The sequence below is a fragment of the Tachypleus tridentatus genome, chromosome 10 (genome assembly GCF_004210375.1).
Source record: "Tachypleus tridentatus isolate NWPU-2018 chromosome 10, ASM421037v1, whole genome shotgun sequence".
In the NCBI taxonomy this organism is placed as follows: domain Eukaryota; kingdom Metazoa; phylum Arthropoda; class Merostomata; order Xiphosura; family Limulidae; genus Tachypleus; species Tachypleus tridentatus.
The window spans coordinates 129,346,340-129,361,350 of record NC_134834.1 but is presented as its reverse complement, the minus strand read 5'-3'; the positions used below and the strand labels follow the sequence as shown (position 1 = coordinate 129,361,350).

Here is a 15,011-nt window from a genome sequence, read left to right as displayed (position 1 = left end):
TGTTTATTTTTTCCTTATAAAAGTCGATTCAAGTCGTTTCATCTCTGAAACAAAATGAAAAAATTAAATATTAAATTTCACTTTCATACTTCGCAGTTTTAGATGAGATAATGTTCCTTCGATATTGCGTGTTTCGCAACAGTAAATATACCTTGGCTTAATGAGTTTTACAGTTGGCATGGTTTCGCATCAATGTCGACGCCATCATTCAAATAGGTCACTGCCACGTGGCGTGTTAAAAACTCAGTACTAAACTTTATTTAAGTTAATCTGTTGCGTAAAAGGTAAGGAATAATGGTGTAGCTGCAGGGAAATGGAGATTAAAACTATCAAGATCGCACAAAATATGTATTAATTGTTTTTCTCTCTAACAGGTTAGAAGTGTTGAGAAACATCAAATAGCATTATCGAAGAGCTCAATGAAATAATAAATTAAGAGTAGGCATATCTTTGTTCCGAAACATCATTAGCTGATGAGTTATGTTTAATGAACGTCGTGTGCAGTGCAGTAAAGAAATTTAATAAACATTCAATAAAGTCTGTTTGATTCACATTTTTTCGTTTTCTGATAAGGAGTTCGGACCAAAGGACATCTCAGATATACTTGTATACTTAAATACATGCGCAATAAATTCTTCAACATTCTCTGGTAAACAAAAACGATGCGAAATCAAAGAGACTTTATTGGTTAGACATTTGGAGTCCGGCCTTTCGTCTCTTCCAACATGCTTTTTTAGTTTGTTATTTTCTCACGCTTGTGGAAGAGACATGGTTTATGGATTGGACTTGATATGATAATTCCACTTGAACTTTGTAAAATGTAGAGGTGTAAGCAGTTTCGAGTACACCTTTATATTATATAGTTACTCCGTTATCTGCAGCCAAATCTACCTTATAAAATTTAGATAAAAACGAACTTACCTAAACTAAAAGAAGAATTTTTTGCTGATTACAGAAAACAGCCATGGGTTATGACCTGTATGAACAAGTATGGTATCACTTGGATCTAACAGAAAAGGATTATTTTGGTCTTCAGTTTACAGACACTAATCAAGTTTCGGTAGGTGGTGCCGAATTTCATAATCGTCAACACATGAAAACACTGATTGTAGGATTTTAACTATTTGAATTTCTTAGTTTTTATGTTAACTGCTTCACCCTGGTACGATATGTCTGGACAGTTACATTACATTATAATCGATGGTGGATGCTTCCAGAATCTAATAGCCCTCTAATATTTCTAGGACTATTATACAGTATCGTTAAAAGAAACGCGGCGTATACAGTTCAAATAATTAACTTTGAAACGCTTATATGAAATTGTCAGATATTGATAAATATTAGTTTTATTAAGATTTTTGTTTGGAAGCCATACGACTTGCATGCTAGCATGCTGTAATAAAATATTTTAAAATTGAATACTGGTGTGTTTATATGTGTAACGTATATTTTGATTTCGTCATGATATGTAACGAAAATTTTACCAGCTACATGTGCTGGTCATTAATGTTTCTGCCATGTCGTTAATAAAAGTAATGTATTTTTGTAAGAAGCCTTTTAATTTCGTATACGAGCTATGTCAAACTGTAATATCAGATGCTCTTTTCATTCTATTTTCAGCACTGGCTGGATCCAACTAAATTTATCAGAAGGCAAGCTAGAAGTAAGTATGGGTTATATTGTATTTAGATGTAACACTGATAGCTGAGAGTAAATGTATTTTCACAGGCTTGATACCTATTAGCTGGATTAATGTATCAAAATTTGTTTTATTTTTTCAGTTAATGTGTTTGCAAATATAGTCACAAAATTATTTTTAATAATAAATGGTATATTAGCAAACTTTTGTAAAATATATAAATTATCACAAGATGTTTTTTTTTTTTAATTCTCTAAGTTTAGATAGTATGTGACTCCAGCATGTATTAAAAATGCTAAAGGAAGTAATTTGGATTAGTGCTTCCATAATGGAACAGAGGTATGCTTGCGGACTTAAATTTTAGCAACCGGGTTTCGATACACGATAGATGATTGTGTAGTTGTGTACTTAACTTCAAATAAACTTTTTTTAGCATATGCCTCGCCATTTTTACCGGATTTAGGTTGTTATTAACCCTATCCTAAGTAACACCTATTTTTTGTTTTATATAGCTAATAACAAGGGATCTTAGAAAAAAAAAGTGTGTGTGTGTTTGTTTTTCTTATAGCAAAGCCACAGAGGGTTATCTGCTGAGTCCACCGAGGGGAATCGAACCCCCTGATTTTGGCGTTGTGTATCCGTAGACTCACCGCTGTACCAGCGGGGGACAGAAGAAATGTACAAATATATTTAGTTCTTAATCAACCATATCAATTTAATGTTACAAATCCAGTTGCGTTCATCTGCTTTAAGTGTACTTGTTGTCTTGTAAGCTTATGTATAGTTTTTTATTAACCTCCAATGCCCTAAGATACTTTAGGTATTTGAGTAATATGTGAAATATTTGTCTATTATTGTTGAGTGTACCAAGAATGTGGAAGTGTTAGGGTTTGGATCGAACTATGTGCGAAGTGAGGAGGGATCATAAAAGCGAGTTTCTCATTTATGATTGTAATTCATAGGACTAAAATGTATTGAAATAAAATAATGTAGGAGAACATGTTCTGTTTCAATAACGGGATGCCTATTTCTTATAGCAGCTGTAAGCTGTTGAATTCGTAACGCCAGAACTGCATTTTTTGGTAAGCTCACAGGTCGATAGAAGTACTTATCCAAGCCCGTATGCAGAATATTTGAAAAGGAGTTCTAGTTTTGAGGTTAAAAGTCAACACATATTGTGTAAAGCACAATCAGCATGCAAAGCATGCTAATGCTATGTGGTTCTGTGGTTATGTTTTCCTGAAAATGTAGAAAAAGTAGGTGCTGTGAGATTAAATATGGAAGCAATTTTGGATGGGATACAGTTGAAACAATTGTATGGCTGTTCCGTGAAATCCATAAACGTTCAATGAAATGTCAACAAACCATCATACTTTTATAACACTGCGTGAGGAGGTTGACTAAACTTAGCATAAATATATATATTTTATTATAGTAAATCACTATGCTATCTAAATACATAATAGTTATTAGCTGTAAAATTATATTAATTCAAACAACTTTGTACAAGAATAGTATATTAGCTTTTTCAGTCACTGGTTATCATATATGTACGTAGAGTTCTTAGTCATTCTTCAGTTTATGTACAAAAATAGGGGTTCTACTGAGCCCTTTCGAATTGTATGCGCATACAATTAGTGCATGTTTGTTGGTTGTGATATAATTAACTTATAAGAAATATGATTCCCTTATGTTTATTTTTTCGAATACCCCTTATAAAAAATCGTTAGTTTTTCTGTTTTATAGTTTTGTGTTCTTAATAGTAAAATTTCATAGACATAATTCCATTCAACTTAATGAATTAGTACAATTTTGTGGCGACTGTTTTTTAAAATGTAATTATTAATGTTGTAATTACGTTTCCTTGTTTGTTAAAGAGCGCATAACGTCAGGATCAAGTAACTCATAAACTTGTTTTGAAATGTCTAAAATGTACATGAATCTTAATACTCGAGATACTTTCCGAAATATCTAGAAATAACGTTACATCATAAATACGATGTAAATCAGTAAAGAAAGCATTGAGTCAGTTTTCAGTTAACAGAGCGCCAGTCAAAGTGAAGTATTGAGAGCAGTGTTTATATATTGATTATACTCAGTTATTCGATTGATTAGCCGTGAAATTGTACAAATAAGTTTATTTTTACAGTAAATAAGGAATTTCCTCTCAAACATTATTTGTGAACTTAGTCTTACATGTGCAATTATTTAAAACTGGTAGCATTGTAACGTGTAGCATACGTTAAGGAAGAAATAAACTAATTTGTTGTCGTTAAGTTAAATAGATTTCGCATTGTCTCCATCAAATATTTCAAAAGAACCCGCTCGCTTGTAGAATACGTTGCAATACTTATGATCAGTATTTGTTAACTCAGTGATTTGATGTAAACACGCATAAGCTAGCCAAGTAAGAAGGTTTGTTAGGCTTAACAAAAGCGATGAAATCTTGCAGTTAAAACACTTTTCTTAAACAATGATTTCTTGTTTTGTATACTTTAATTGGCTTTTAAGTATTTTAATGAGTTAGTTTGGTCTTTTTGTTTTCTAAACACACTTACTTGTTTCATGAACTCTGAAGTGATCGTTTCTTATAGCAAAGCCACATCAGACTATCTGCTGAGCCCACTGAGGGGAATTGAACCCCTAATTTTAGCGTTGTAAATCCGTAGACATACTGCTGTACTAGCGGGGGGAATATAAACTCTGAGAAAACTAAATAAAAGGTTAAACAAATGTGTGTTGCAATGGTTGAAGCATCTTCAGTTTTTCTTATTTTCGTGGTAGAAACATGTCCATAGTTTTTTCAAGTTTATCATATGGTTGTTTTTTCCAAGTATATAATGTTCTAAGATTCGAAGGAAGCACTCAACGTACGTTTTGTAAAGTTTATAATCCCACGGTCACTACTGTTTTCTTAAAGTTTTGTTGATATTGAAATGAAAATTATTTCGTAATTTTGATTTGAAACAGATTACAGCAGGAAAGAATAAATTGGAACAAACCAAGCCCGTAATTTTTATATAAATTGATTCAAAAGACTCGTGAAATACAACTGTGATTGAATAATTTAAATTTTAATTGTAAAAAAAAATCAAAAGATTTGTTAAGCTTACAACAATAACGAAAAGTAGGGGACAAATCATATTTGATCAATGGAGAACCTCATTAAGGGTCGTTTCATAAGTTGAGAGATAAGTATGTTGGTAATTTGTAAAACTGTCATTTACATTACGTTTCAAACGCTCTATTTAGTCATGTCCTTTTACAATTAGAGTTTTTTTTATAGTAATCTTAGTTGAATCATTACAGTAAAGTGAGTTCTTGTTTGTGATAATTAAACTCTCACTCTCCCCCACCTTTAAACTTAAACATATGTCGTTCAGAGATGATTTTTAGCTTATAAATTAATTTTGTCGGTCACTAATTTAAAATTTATTAATAGTTAGTAAAGGTACTCTTAATTGTTACAGTAAGTTGTTTTTACATTCAATACCACATTGTTGTTTATTTTAGTTATTGTTTTATACTAATCACTGCTAAATTAGGGATGGCTAGCGCAGATAGCCCTTGTGAAGTTTTGAGAGAAAATTGAAAACAAACAACAAAGAAACCACTATACCAAAACGTTTAAAATACAATGTATTCATTATAATTAAGATTTGATTCAATAAAAACATAAAAGTCAAGTTTGGAATTGTACGAACTTAAATTTCTTCAGAAATTATTTATAATTGTTTTTTCCGGTGTTGAAATGTGTAATTTCTTATTTACTAGAACGTTTAAATATGATAAAAGGCTCGGCATAGCCAGGTGGTTAAGACACTCGATGCGTAATCCAACGATTGCGGGTTCGAATCCCCGTCATACCGAACATGCTCGCATTTCCAGCCGTGGGAGTGTTATAATGTAGTGTGACGGTCAATCGCACTGTTCGTTGGTAAAGAGAAGCCCAAGAGTTGGCGGTGGGTGGTGATGACTAGCTGCATTCCGTCTAATGTTACACTGCTAAATTAAGGACGGCTGGCGCAAATAGCCCTCGTGCATCTTTGAGCGAAATTCGGAAACAAATAAATAAAATGATAAAGATATTTTACAGGGTTATTTTTCCCTGTATTTTTGCTACCAACCCTAATCATAAGACGAGTAAATAAAAATTGAACTTAAGTAAATATTCTTCTTATTAGACCTTTCTCTCTCTCTTATTTTATACGTTGAAGTTTCGAATAACCATTCTATTGCAACGTTTATTACTGATAGTAATCATAATCTGGGGGCCAAAACCACAATTAGAAAACTCGTTTCTTCAACTACGAAGCAGGATGTAAGAATAAACATTGTTTAAGGAAGTAACTACTAGTGAATATACTAGTTTTTACTGGGACTTATAAAAAGAATTTGTATTTGATTAACTTTTACTTCTTGCGACATGTGTGTGAAATGTATAATAACTGTAACTAAAGTGATCCGTGTGTAAATATATATATTGGTTTGTTTTGAATTTCACGCAAAGCTACACGAGGGCTATCTAGAGGAAAGGTCATCACCACCCACCGCCAACTCGTCGGCTACTCTTTTACCAACGAATAGTGGATTGACCGTCACATTATAATGCCCCATGGCTGAAAGAGCGAGCACGTTTGGTGTGACAGGGATTCGAACCTGCGACCTTCAAATTATGAGTCAAGCGCCTTAACTACCAAGCCATGACGGGCCTCGTTATTTTTGGGCGTTTTGCATCACAGGATTTTGATATCTTCGCATAGTCCTTTACAGAGATGCAAAATAAATAAAAAAATCAATGGCATGCTAATACAACCTGCCTTTCTGATTTTGTGAATCGGTGTTAAATTTAGCTTTGTTTTTTGTATATTCTATTGGGTTTTCTAATTTTTTAAAAAATTGTTAGTAAAGTGTTTCAGATTATTGTTTTTCTCCCACAAGTTGAACCACCTTATACTTTCCGCTTTTGCATGAAAGTTTATTCTTCTGAACCGAATAATCTACGAGAAGAATTAACAATGTATGTTAAAATTGGTTTGCGTATTTTCCCCAATTCATTGAAATATTTAGAACGCGTCCTATTTTCTTGTGTTTTTTTTTAATTATTAGTTACATCACTCTAATTATTTCATTAATAAAAAAAAACATAAGGTAGGCAAATTTCGTTATCCATAAAGTAGTGTCGTTACAGAATTTTATTATACAACCGTTGCATATGAGTATAGTGTGAATATTTAGGCATCCGTTATGTGTTATTTACACTGCATGGTTCCTTTAACGCTCCAATGCTAACCTTCTGACCTCCACAGGTACTTGTTCTTCCTACAGCTGAAGCAGGACATTCTGTTGGGCAACCTAACCTGTCCTCACCAGACTTCTGTCGAGTTAGCTGGATACGCATTGGAGTGTAAGTGACATTTTCCTGCCATCTAGTAGCAGTAAAATGGAACAATATGAAATACTCAAAATAAAAATAAAAAGTATTGTAAAAGTATATAAATGATAATCTACTGAATAACTGGATTAATGTTTGAAGAATTTACTATTTGTTTCACTGATTTCATAATGAAAATAGGAATAATTTAGGTAATTTTCTGTGATATGATTATCCTACTACTATTACACAAGAATTGTACTTTATGTGCAACATTGCTGCTAAGCATTTACAAAATGGTCCTAACGAAAACTAAAGTACGTGTAGCTCTGTGTGCAGTATAAAACATAGATATTCTGTACAGAAAAAAAAAGAGGTCAAGGGAGCAAAAATAAGCCAGTATGCTTTAGTAAAGGTTTAAGAGATCATAGTAGGAATAAACATAATATATTCAAGAAATTTAAACTTACTGTAAATAATGACTTAAAGGACTATAATAAATCATGAGAGCTGGTTAAAAAGGATGTTAAAAAACCAAAAACTGTATATGAAAGAGGGTTGACTGAGAGGGTTAAACCAAACAAGGAATTCTTAGGTGTGTGATGGGTTAGCAAAATGTTAAGATGGAGATCGGGCTTCTTAAAAATGATAGTGGGAAGCTGATCTTGGATGATTATTTTATGTTAAATTTATTAAATTATATGTTCTCTTCAGTTTTTATGATGAAAGATACAAGTATAATGCCTCAACCAAAGCACTTAGTGTATGGGGAAAATATTGATATAAAAGGTGTCATTTTAAGTTCTGAAGTTTTAAGATAAAAAGTTGGAAAACCTAAAAATTGAACTAAACAGCATTTATCCTAGATATCTAGAGAAATGTAAAGATTTTGGTTGTGAACTGCTAGCTTATATTTTTATAGGTCATTGAATGGTGGGAAAGTATTAGAAGATTGTATATTGGCTAATTAGTCCAATATATGAAGGAACTAATATACATAGTCCAGGCAATTATAGGTCAGTTAGTCTTACACTAGTAGTTGGAAACATTTTCGACAATATGGTTAGTGATGCATTGCAGAGTCACTTAAAGCATTTTGATATAGTGTTAAAGAGCTAGTATGGTTTCACTAAGAAAAAGTGTTATTTAAAACGTTTTCTGACATCCTTTGAGGATGTTTCTGTAAGAGTTGATGAAAGGTATACTATAGATTTGGTTTACCTTGATTTTCAGAAAGTATTTGATAAGGTGTTTCACTAAAGGCTTATTGCAAAAATTAAATCTGGTGGTTAGGGGGTAATGTTATTAAATTGGTTAAAAACTTGGCTGGAGAGTAGAAAGATGTTGGTAATAAATGGAGTTAGATCTAACTGGATCATAGTTACAAACAGTGTGCCTCAGGACTCAGTGCTGGGTCCTTTACTGTTTGTGATTTGTATTAATGATATTGAATCTTGAATGATCAAGAAAATTTTAAAGGCTGCAAATGACATTAAGATTTTTTGGGGTGGTGAACATTGAAAGGTCTCATTTAGAGTACTGTGTACAATTTTGGGCTTCCTTTCTCAAAGAAGGGCATTGAATTGGTGGAGAAGGTTTAGAAAAGAACCACTAGGGTGATAGTTGGGACAGTGGGATTGTTCTGTGAGAAGAGACTTAAAATCTCTAAAATTGTTTCTCTGGAGAGGAAAAGGGTCGGAGGGGATTTGTTTGAGGTGTTTATAAGATTATTAAGGGTATTGATAATACAGATTCATCAAACATTTTTTGTTTAGCAATGAAAACAACTGGCCAAGGTGCCATAAATTCAAATTTTGTACGTGCGAGTTGTCTGCAGTTTAGACAATATTACTTTTGAAAGAGGGTGTTTAGCTTTTAGAATTAATTGCCTTCAAGGGTGCTGGAAGTAGAGAATTTAACTGAGTTCAAGAAAAGATTGGATGAGTGCATGAGTAGTGAGGGGTGGTTATAGTTGGGAGATGAAAGGGGATATCCTTGATGGGCTAATAAGCTGCTTTTTTGTTCATTAAAAATTGTATGAATTTAAGGTATGGTTAAACCTATCTAATTTTATCTCCATATGTTTCAGAATGACTCCAAGTGATTTTTTTTTTTTTTACACAAAGGAGAAAAACCAATAAATTCTTTATATACATTAATTATGCTTAGGTGGCCTGTGTAGGAAGTACGTACATGTGTAACTTTTTGAAACGTTTTTATCTTATCATGAATTTATGCCATATTATGACAGCTGAACTTGGGGATTACAATCCAGAAGTCCACACACCAGGCTTCATTTCTGAATTTCAGTTTGTTCCAGAGCAGACTGAAGATATGGAAATAGATATTTTGAATCAGTTTAAAACATTAAGGTAGTTTTTTTATACATCTCATTTAGACATCCAATTTAATTATTTAAATATAACTTTCAAGTTATATTACATCCAAAGTAAGATATGTTGTGAGATAGATGAGTTTTAGTATTTTCACATAGGTTGACCTGTATTTTACTTTAATACTCATTTCAGTATATTAGTGTTTTAATTTTAACATGGGAAAATTGTGCTTTAGTATCTTTATTTTTTTTTACCTTATTAATATAAACTCTGTATTAACTGATGTGATATTGTAACTTTTATGTCTTTTGATTGAATTTACATTTTACTTCATGGTACTTATAAATTTTTATTTTAGGAAAATTCATAAATAAAAATATGAAGTGTTTGAGTTTTGAAGTGTGGCATTTATGGTTTTATTAAATCATAGCATTATATTTCACAGGTAGTTTTTTATGTATAACTTTTAAGCTTAGATGAATAGGTGTTGGATATTTTGTGTATAAGGAAAACACTTTTATTTAAATTATATGTTTAACTTGTGAAGAATAACATTTCATGTATCTAGTTTGTCATCTGCAACAAAGTATTATCAGCCAAAATAAAACAAATCGTATTTGGATGAAGAGTCATTTTTTACTTTTTTGTACATTTTAGGGGTCAAACACCAGCTCAGTCAGAACTCAATTACCTCAACAAAGCTAAGTGGTTAGAAATGTATGGTGTAGACATGCATACAGTACTGGTGATATTTTTTACTCAGCTTTTTGGTTTAATTTTAGTTTTGTATTTTGGATGCATAATGATTGTATGTTGTTGTGAAATTCAAGAGACTTTCCATATTAATTGTTTGTTGTAATTGTAATCATCATAATTTATTATAAATAATAACAGTAAGATTAAAATATATTAATATTTTAATCTGATTCCAGGAGATATAGAATAAATATTTTAATTTCTGCTTTACACTATTCACTTTCTACTGCTATGCATTATGCAGTAATATGTTTATTATGATAATAAAGTAGAAGAAATATCAACATAACTTATGGTAAATGTTCAGTCTGATTCTTTAAGAATGTTTGTGTGCACCCATTCTTGAGAAAAATAAAATTTTAAACCCCTCCTTTATTTTTCAGAAAGTTATTGAATCCCTCTTTTAAACTCTTGTAAAGTGCTAGTATTCACAATATTACATTCATTAAACTGATCATATAGTTCAAAAAATGAAATTGTCTTGTTCTTAGCTTGTCTTTTCCAAATTTTATACTTCTGTCCTCAGGTTCTGTTTTACTCAGAATATAGCAGAATATTGTCAATATTCTGGATAATCTTGTAGACTTTAATAACACTGTCTCTTATCTTTCTTTTCTCAAAATAACACTTCCTTCTCTAGAATCATTCTAGTTGCTCTTCTATGAACTATTACTAATAAGTATCTTTTAGTAGATAGAGACCAAACTATGTGTAGCATTTCAAGTAAGAATTAACCTCAATGGTTTGAGTACCTTATTCACCATTATTAAGTGAACTCATATCCAACAAGATGATGCTTGTTTAGAAAAATTGGGAACTTTTAAGAATGATAAGGTCCAACAATTTCTGTTCCAAGAGTTTTGAAGGAGGTTAAGGATTGTATAGGTGGGTAGGTGTAAGAATATTATTTCTAATGTTACTACTCTTCTTCAATAGAAGTGATAGGGATGTTAATGCTACAATGATAGTTAGAGAAGTTTTGAAAGTCTTATGAAAGATTTTTTGCAAAGTAATTTAACAGTTTAAAGTTTTGTTGAATAGTTAACATGGTTTTAGGGTGAGGGGTCTTGATGTATTAATTAATTTGTTTTGACATTTTGTGGAGAGATTACTTCTTATATAGATGAGGATAAAGGTGTGGATTAGTGTATCTCAATTTTCAGAACACATCTGACAAGGTGTCATGTAAAATTCTTGTTAAGAAAATAATGTATATGGGTGTGAGGTATAACTTAGCTCATTGGAAGGAAGAGTGGCTGAATAGAAGATAGCAGAGAGTACTTATAAATGGAGTTCAGTCAAACTAGATTAATGTTGCAAATGGAGTACCTCAAGGCTAAGTATAAGGACCATTGTTCTTTTTCATTTACATTAACGTATGTGAGTGCTTTCCTTATAGCAAAGCTACATCAGGCTATCTGCTGAGCCCACCAAGGGGAATCAAACCCCCGATTTTAGCATTGTAAATCCATAGATTTACTGCTGTACTAGCAGGGGACTTACTTTAATGACATAGATGAAGGAATGCTCAATTAATTACTAAATTTGCTGCTGATATTAAGGTATTGGGTGTTGCTGCCTGTGAGGATGCTACTACTAGTTTACTAAAGGATTTGTTATTTGATGAACTGTTTGAAAAAATGGCAGTTGGGTTTTAATTATAATAAATTGAAAGTAATGCATGTGTTTATTGTAATTTGAGTTATCAATACAACAGAGATTATATGGATAATCTTAAGAGTGTCAAGAAAGAAAAGGATCTTGGTGTTCTTATTGAGATGGTCTAGATGGACCAATAGACTTCTTGACTTTACAATCTGTTATATTAAAAGTGTGGCATAAACTGTGATGACCCAGATGCATTATTATGCACTTTTTATAATTAAAAGTTATTTGCTAAATATTTGTTCAACTAAGTAATAGATCTAAGTCATTTTAAGTACTTCAACATTCCCAGATTAGCTAGAGATACCTAAAAGTTTAATATAATCTGCAAACTTTACTAACTATGCACTTATGAATATTATTAATGAAATAACAAAAAACAAAACAAAATACAAGTTCATACTCTGATTTCTGAGGAATTTCACTGATATCAAAAATCCAGTCTTACTAGAATCCATTAATAAATTTCTTCTTCTCTCATTCTGTCATCCTGAAATAAAATTTACTAGTTTATCCCTAACATACAGATGTAATTTTTTTAGCTAGCCTTCTGCTTGTTGTCTTATCAAACTTTTATTGAGAATTAGCACACAGTATAATTCTTCCTTTCATGCAAATCACACATAAAAACACTGATAAAGTTAACAGACTAGTGAGGTAACAGTTCCATTTTGGAAACTCATATGTTATACTTCATTAAATAATTCTGCAAAATTTCTTTTATTACACTGTATTGATTCTTTTTCCCTACAGAAGTAAGACTAACTGGCCTATAATTTTCAAAGCAATTCTTATTCCTCTCTCTAATCCTATGGATATTGTAATGAAATTTACCTGACTTGAAATGTATAGTTGTTTGGTTCACCAAGCAGATTGATCCCACAGTATCATAAAAATGTTTCCTCATGATGTGACAATTGGACATTCACACCTTTTTGAACTTCCTGTTTTAGTATTGCAAATGTGTGAATTACTGAATTTTGTATTGAAAAGGTTCTGAAAAAGGTCAAACTCTAAATTTCATTTTGTAATGGATAATTGACACTTTTTGAGAACCTACCCAAAATTTAATTATGCGTTCAGAGGGTTTAAAATAAGAGAAAATTAGCATTTTGTAATCCTCAAACACCTGCTCACTATCTACTGATATACCAAAAGTGAAATAAAGAGACACATCTTTGATTTTTGATTTCTTTTAAACTTGTGAATGTGGTTGAAAGTGTGCATGTCAACCTTTTACAGAGTTGCATTTAAAACTTAATTGAATAACTTCATTATCAATGTATGCAAGTAAACTTGGCATCAAAATGTAGTTAATAATCCAGATCTTAATATTATATAAGTTTTAATTTCTTACTTTCAAAAAGAAGTTTTTAAATAAATTCTTAATCTTCTCTTTATCACTTGGTACTTTGTTTCAAATTACCCATTAAGATTGACTTTCTACTTCTGTACAATCTTCTGAGTTTGGGCCAAGTTCTAAACTTTTATGTAAATATTGCTTAGACTTGTATAGCCTTTAGTCTTCTTGCTTTACTGAGATATTAATAAGAAAGTCAAACCTGCATGGCATGCCTTCTTGTCATATGTTGTCTTTCAAGAAATTTCAGTAATTATTTGTCATTTACTGTTGTATTATTGATAACTAATAGTAAGAGATTTTAATTTATCGAATATTTTATAGGGCTAACTTGTTTTCATGACAATTTTTGAATTAATTGGCGTCATTTTGTTTGCTATTACACAAAATTGCCTCAAATAACTAAGGGAATTATTTTAACCCACGAACAACTTAAAAGAAACAGTTTAATTATTATAGTTTTTACAACTTTGTATATTTTATATGAATTATTATTTTGTGCTCTAAATAGCATGTTTGAAATAAATAAAAATTACTTCATATACAACCAACAACCCTCTTGAATATTATCATTAAGCTTCACTGAGATTTTGGGAGCAAAAGCTTAAAGTATAAGAGCCCAGTGCAAGTTATAAATTTCTTAATTTTTAATGTATATCTTTTATTTATTGTTATAAAAGTAACTAGAGTGTAAAAATTGGAGATTTATTTGGATAGATAAGAAAACACAAATTAAAAGAACTTTAAAAATTACTTGTGATAGTAGGTACACATGAAGAGGTGTGTGAAGCCTAATTATAACTTGATTACATGTACTGGTAACTTGATTCCTTGTTTATATGAAGCTACTTTGCTGAAATAAAATTCTTTCACCATTTCTCTCTGATTTGCTCTCACCATTTGGTAAAGAAAATTTTCAAAAGCATTCAGGAAACCTCTCAATTAATTCAATACAATTTATATTAGTGTGCCTGAAATTAAAGCCTCGTATAATAATCACATCGGAATCCTTATTGGCAGCAAGCCTGATCTCATTATGCAATTTCTCATTCTCCTTGTCTGTCTTAATCAGATGGCCTGTAACAGTTGCCAACCGTAAACTTTCTGCCTTGAAACTTGTGATTGCAACGTATATAGATTCAGCCTTTTAACTACCAATTATATATATATATATATTCATTCCCAACAGAAAGCAGTTTTCTCTTATATAAAGAGCTATTCCAGGCCCTATCTATCACTCTTAAATAACTTGTAACACAGAACTACAAAATAATGCTCGTTATTGATATTTTCCTGGTCTAATCAAGTTTTAGTATTTCCCATGATATCATAGCTTTCCATTTCAAAGTAAGACGAACTTATCCATTTTGTTCATGATGAATATATCCTTGATCATTTTTCATTTTAACTTTTGATTTTGTCAAGTTGTTCACTCCCATGTTTAGCTTGTCTGTTTCTATTAGCAAACCTCTAATGTCTGTTACAGAATGGAGAACTTAAGATTAATTATTCTATATTTAATATCAAATGATTCACATTGCTCTCTCTTTTTTATATATATATTCTAGGGTAAAGATGGAAATGAGTATTAATTAGGCTTAACACCTACAGGTATCTTAGTCTTTGAAAACACCACAAAAATTGGACTCTTCTTCTGGCCTAAAATAACTAGGTTAGATTTCAAAAGTAAAAAACTGACTTTGGTTGTTGTGGAGGATGATGATGAGGTAAGTAAGGATAATGGATGTTGTTTAAACTTTTGTTTTAGAAATTTTATTATGCTATTTACTTTAAAAAATTATAAAGAATTAACTTGTTTTAATAATATTTCTATATTGTTCGCTATATTTCTTTTTTAACCAACAAATTTAATTTTTGACA

At 31.2% G+C, this 15,011-nt stretch overlaps 1 protein-coding gene across 1 annotated transcript in view; it reads left to right on the top strand.

Moving 5' to 3' along the window:
- LOC143230297 (band 4.1-like protein 5) overlaps positions 1–15,011 on the top strand; it is a 52,169-nt gene that overhangs the window by 20,071 nt on the left and 17,087 nt on the right. The window contains 7 exon segments of the mRNA XM_076463562.1: positions 956–1,060; positions 1,621–1,663; positions 6,581–6,659; positions 6,949–7,046; positions 9,265–9,385; positions 10,007–10,094; positions 14,699–14,857. Of these exon segments, the coding sequence (XP_076319677.1) occupies positions 956–1,060; positions 1,621–1,663; positions 6,581–6,659; positions 6,949–7,046; positions 9,265–9,385; positions 10,007–10,094; positions 14,699–14,857 (693 nt within the window).